We start from the raw sequence: 6000 nt of genomic DNA, 5'->3' as shown, positions 1-6000 counted from the left end.
CGAGGGAGGGGGGGGTGCGGCGGGGGGGGGGGGGGATGAAGCGGGGCGGGGCTCACTTTGCATGCGGCGGCGGCCGCCAATCGGCGCGCGGCGGCCGGGGTCACGCGCCCTTGTTGCTAGGGCGCGGGCTGCAACAGCGATGGGTGACACGGGCCAATCAGCGGCGACGCCCGGCACTTGTTGATACATCTGTGTGTGTCTTCGGTGGGGTGGGAAGGGAAGGGAAGGGGGGGGGGGTGGAGCGGTGGCGCAACCTAGCCTGGCTGTTGAGGTGCGCTCATTGGAGAGAACGGGGGGGCTGTCAGTCAAATTACGTCACAATGCATCGGCTGCTCAGCAGGCTAGGTTGAGCTAACAGAGGGGCTGCAAAAACTTGTCTCTCTCTCTCTGTCTATCTTTGCCTCTCCTTTTAAGTCACATAGTTTTAATTTAAATTTTTTTTTTCTCTTTGCAAAGCCTTATTTTTCCAATGTTAATTCTCGGATAGGCCGGAAGCTCTTTTTTTTTTGTTTCGTTGGAGAGACGCACCAAAACTGTGTGTGTTGTGTATATATATATATACATATAGATATATATATATTTATATTTTTTAGATTTCTATAGAGAAATGGCATTTTTTAATATCCAAACCTTGCTGGAAGCAGCCGAGTACATCGAGAGGAGAGAGAGAGGTATCAGTGCAGAGTTTCCGTCTCCCATTCGCAGTCAGCTTTGCCCTGAATTTGTCCATTTACAGAGGTACAGTGTTGTTGTGTTTTTTTTCTGTGTTGTTTTCAGAGGCAGAACACGGCTACGCGTCGATTTTGCCCTGCAACGCCGAATTCAACAGGAAGAAAGGCAAGACGAGGAAAACCCCAAATAACAGGTACAGGGGGAAGAGGTGGAGGGAGGAGGGAGAGAGAGAGGGAGAGAGAGAGGGGAGGGGGGGGTCTCCTGGTGTATGTCTATGTGTGTATGTGTGTGTGTGTTTTTATTATATATTTGGCTCTTTAATCTTTCCCAGTCGCCATTTCCACCCCCCACCCCCCCCCCCCATTTGGGCTTGCTGTGTTTAGGTCGGATATAAACACTGCCACGCGTACAATATTCCCTCTCTCTCTCTCACTCTCTCACACACACACATATATATATATATATTTTTAGTCTCATTTTACAGGACAGCTGCTGATATACCCCTCCCTGCACACACATTTCCATCCAGCTTCTGCACTTTGTTTTTTTATTTGCAAACCCCCTTCCCTTAAATTCCCTGAATTTAATCCCCTCTGTTTTTAATCCTTTGTGTTTTTTTTTTGCATTTAAAAAAAAATACTTGCTGTTTTGTTCACCGTGCTTAAAGGGGGTTCAAGTGCAAATATGATATCTAATGGGTTGCTTAAAACAAAACAAAAAGTATACGTTGCTGGAAAGAATAACGACCCTCTCCCTCCTCCCTCTCCCCACCTCAATGATTTTTGCACAGATTTGCACAAACCCTCAAGGTTTGTGGACGTGATGCTGATTTCTTTTTTTTCCCCCAAAAAAAAACAAAAAAAAATATGCATATCAGATTAAATAAATAGGATGCAAAAAAAACGGAGCTGGAAGGAAATGTGACTTCGTTCAGTCGGGTTGATTTTGTTCCCTGTATGTGTTGTTTTTTTTTTGAGGATAAGAGATTAAGTGTTGCATATTTTTCCCCCCCCCTTCAAGATGTTTTTTTGGCTCCCATTTTTTTTTGTCTGTAGCTCTGCTCGGTGCTGCGCATGCGCACCGACGCCTGTTTGTTACTGGGAAGTGGGTTGAGCCAGTCTGAAGGTCCAGCCCCAAGACTCTCTCTCCCACGTTGGCTCCGTTTATGTATATATATATATATATATATATATATATATATGTCTGTATCTGCTTGTGCAGCCTCCACTTGCAGAGCCCTGCCACACCGCAGCCAGACTTGGACCACGCTCACCCATTCGGGTTGCTTCCGTTCTCAGAGAGATTCGCCCAGTGCTGGGCAGCGGCTGTAGTGACCCCCGTGAAACTTGACCATCGAAGCTTTGCTCGTTTCGGAGAGCCCAGCGCAGGCGCGGTGGGCCCAGCGGCGGCCTCCTCCCCTGCGCCGAAACGATTTCTGTGATTCGATTTGTCGTTGCTAAACCCCGTCGGGTTCACCAGCGCGCCCCCCCCTTTCAGGGAAGGGGATCTGCCACCCTTACCTGCTCTGGCTTACGTGTGACTCCCAGACCCTGCAGCAATGTACCCTTTGAAATGGGCTGGCAAAAGGCACTTGGGGATGGGCAACAAATGCTGGCCTTGTCATTTTGACACCCACATCCCCATGACCTTGTCAGTGACACACCCCCCTGCCCCCCGCCTTTTCCTTCCCAAACAGTGGCACAGCGGTACTGTCACTGGACCACTTATCCAGGGTAATGCTCTGGGGACATGAGTTCAGAATTAAAAGCTAGTCTTGCTAATGGTGAGCATGAAACCATTGTTGATTGTCATAGCCCACCTGGTTCGCTATTGCCTCTTGAGGGAATTAAATCTGCCGTCCTTACCTGGTCTGGCCTACATGTGACTCCAGACCCACAGTGATGCGGTTGTCTCTTAACTGCCCTCTGAAATGGCCTAGTAAACCACTCAGTTCAAGGGCAATTAGGGATGGGCCACAGATGCTGGCCTTGCCAGTGATGCTCACATCCCGTGGAAGAATAAATAAAAATAAATATAACTGTTCCGTTCCCTTTTGAAAGCCACGATTGAATCTTCCTCCGCCACACTCTCTGGGCAGAGCATTCCAGATCCTGACCACTAACCATGTTTTTTTTTTCTCCTGTCGCTTCTAGTTCTTTTGCAAATCGCCTTGAATCAATATCCTCTGGTCACTGATCCTCCTGCTAGTGGAAACAATTTCAGCTCTTAACAATTTAAATAAAAAACATTAAAACATCTTTATTAACTATTCCGTCAGAGTTGACTTTTAATTTATTTGGTTGGGCCCCAAAGCTTCTAGTTCTGTCATCACTTTTCTGTGTTGGTTGACTTATGTCGATTTGTGTAATGAAAAAAAAAAACACTTTTTTTCATGGAGTCCCTATGGCCCACAGAAGGAAGCCATTTGGCCCATCGAATGCACTTTGGAGCAACCCACTCCCCTTGCTCTATCCCCGTAGCCCTGCAAATTTATCTCCCTCGAGTGTCGAGTATTCTGAAATTTCTAGCTCTGTTTTGCTGTTGGTGGCTAACTCTTCAAAGTTAGGACTGGGATGGGGGGAGGAGTGAGGGAGGGAGGGAGGGAGAGAGGGGAAGGTTCCTGTGTCGATGTCTTGATTGAACCGTGTAAGATCCTGAGGGGCCTTGACGGGGTGGGTGTGGAGAGGATGGTTTCCTCTTGTGGGAGAATCTAGAACTAGGGGGGGGTCACTGTTTAAAAATGAGGGGTCGCCCATTTAAAACGGAGATGAGGTGAAATTTTTTCTGAGGGCTGTGAGTCTTTGGAACTCTCTTCCTGAAAAGGCGGCGGAAGCAGAGCCTTTGAATGTTTTTAAGGCTTGAGGGGACGAATGGCCTTTTTTTGTATGTTCGTGTGTCAATCTCTGCAAGCAGCGCATAACAACTAGTGAGTTTTTAGCAAAATAAATGCAAACAGGATTGTCTGGCACCTGGTGTGACTCAGACCTTAGTAAGTGTGACTCCCTCCAGCTTCCTCCACTGACTGATGCAACTTTGCGCAACCTGTCTTAGCCGACAGGTGACAAGGTTGGGTTTTGCCGTAACTTGATCCCGGATGTGTAGTTTTTTTTTTGTTATATGTCCACATCTCTCCTGAGGGACCTTTCCCCTGGTCCTCTACTTCTCTTGTGGTCGCTCCTCAATCTTTATCTGATATATACCAATCATGGTCTAGCAGGGGATCACTGGTTGGCATTTTGCAATTTATTCCTTTAACCCCCCACCCCCCCCCAGTCAAAGCTCCAACTCCACCATCGCTCTGCTCCTTCCTCCAGTTGAATAGCCTACCAATATGTGACCTCGAGGCTGGTAAAGGCACTGAGGCCAATTGTTGGCTGCAGCTATTGCCTTTTTCTTTTCATGGGATTGGGGTGTTGCCAGCAAACAAGGCCAGCATCTGTTACCCATCCTTCATTGCCTTTGAACTGAGTGGCTTGCTAGGCCATTTCAGAGGGCAGTTAAGAGTCAACCACATTGCTGTGGGCCTGGAGTCACATGTAGGCCAGACCAGGTAAGAGCAGCAGATTTCCTTCCCAAAGGGGCATTGGTGAATCAGATGGGTTTTTATGACGATCAGTGATCGCTTCATGGCCACCATTACTGAGATGAGTTTTACAACTCCAGATTTTTTTCATTAATCAATAGAATTGGAACGCAATTGTTAAATTCAATCAGCTGCCGTGGTGGGATTCAGACTCAAGTTCCCGGGGTGGTAGCCTGATCCTCTAGATTGCTAGCTCAGTGACATTGCAACTGCACCACCATGTCCCTTTCTTCCCCCGCCCTCATTACTGGAATCTGAAGGCCCCTATGACATCGCACTGGGGGATGCCAGTGGTCACGTGCTTATAACCATCTTCAATTATATTCAAGTTTCACAGTGTTCCCACCCACTGATGGGGTAGGTCTGAGCAACACGAGGCGTGAGGTGATGCATTTTGGGAGGACAAACGCAGCAAGGGAGTACACAATGAATGGTAGGACCCTAGGAAGTACAGAGGATCAGGGGGACCTTGGTGTACATGTCCATAGATCCCTGAAGGCAGCAGCACAGGTAGATAAGGTGGTTAAGAAGGAATATGGGATACTTGCCTTTGTTAGACGAGGCATAGAATATAAGAGCAGGGAGGTTACGTTGGAGCTGTGTACAATGCTAGTTAGGCTGCAGCTGGAGTAGTGTGTGCAGTTCTGGTGGCCACAGTATAGGAAGGATGTGATTACAGTGGAGATTCTCCAGGATGTTGCCTGGGCTGGAGCGTTTCAGCTATGAAGTGAGACTGGATAGGCTGGCGTTGTTTTCTTGGAGCAGAGAAGGCTGAGGGGGACCTGATAGAGGTATACAAAATTATGCGGAGCATAGATAGGGCAGATAGGAAGAAATTTTTCCCCTTAGCGGAGGTGTCAATAACCAGGCAGCATAGATTAAAGGTAAGGGGCAGGAGGTTTAGAGGGGATTTGAGGAAAAATTTTTTACCTCCAGAGGGTGGCTGGAATCTGGAACACACCGCCTGAGGGGGTGGTAGAGGCAGGAACCCTTACGACATTTAAGTATTTAGATGAGCATTTGAAACGCCATAGCATTCAGGGCTACAGGCCAAGTGCTGGAAAATGGGATTAGAATAGGTAGGTGCCTGATGGCTGGCTCGGACACGATGGGCCGAAGGGCCTGTTTCTGCTGTATAATCTGATTGAAGTGTTTAAGGATTCTGTATGGGAGATACAGGGCAGCTATTTCCTCTGCAGGGGAATCCAGAACAAAGAAGCATAACATTAACATTAGAAGTCGGCAGTGCAGAAAGCACTTCTTCACACTAAGGGTAGTGGAAATATGAACAACCACCCCCGCCCCCCCCCCAAACTCCACAAACAAAAAACTAGATGGTGGGAGTCAGTTGGAGCTTTTCAGAATGAGATTGCCAGATTTTTATCGAGTAAGGGTTTGAGTATATAAGGCAAGGAAATGGAGTTGAGATACAGATCTGCTATGATCTAATTGAACGGCGGAACAGACTTGAGGGGCTGAATGGCCTATTCCTGTGTTCCCACATGCAGCTGCATCCTCTGGCTTTGCCTCCCCTCTGAAGTCCTCTTGTTGCTGCTGTGTGATGGTTGTTCCGCAGCTGAAAGGGGTGGGGGAGGGTTACTGTGGTGGATGACACTCAGCAGCTGCAATGGGAAGAGGTTTGACATATGTGAAGAGAGAGAGATAGAGAGTGAGTGTGGGTCTTAAAAGCACCTGCAGCTCGCCCTGCAGAGTATATTGAGGGAGAATCTAAAATTGATTTGGGA

At 47.8% G+C, this 6000-nt stretch overlaps 1 protein-coding gene across 1 annotated transcript in view; it reads left to right on the top strand.

Annotated features, from left to right (window-relative positions):
* The first annotated feature begins 311 nt into the window (after window positions 1–311).
* mxd4 (MAX dimerization protein 4) overlaps window positions 312–6000 on the top strand; it is a 45724-nt gene continuing 40035 nt past the window's right edge. Inside the window, exons 1-2 of the mRNA XM_078560756.1 lie at window positions 312–671; window positions 778–865. Coding sequence (XP_078416882.1) covers window positions 608–671; window positions 778–865 — 152 coding nt within the window. The 5' untranslated portion in view covers window positions 312–607. The remainder of the gene's footprint in view (window positions 672–777; window positions 866–6000) is intronic.

The sequence above is a fragment of the Cetorhinus maximus genome, chromosome 2, assembly GCF_964194155.1.
Source record: "Cetorhinus maximus chromosome 2, sCetMax3.hap1.1, whole genome shotgun sequence".
Taxonomy (NCBI): Eukaryota; Metazoa; Chordata; class Chondrichthyes; order Lamniformes; family Cetorhinidae; genus Cetorhinus; species Cetorhinus maximus.
The sequence above is the reverse complement of the archived record's forward strand: the minus strand, read 5'-3'. Positions and strand labels throughout refer to the sequence as shown.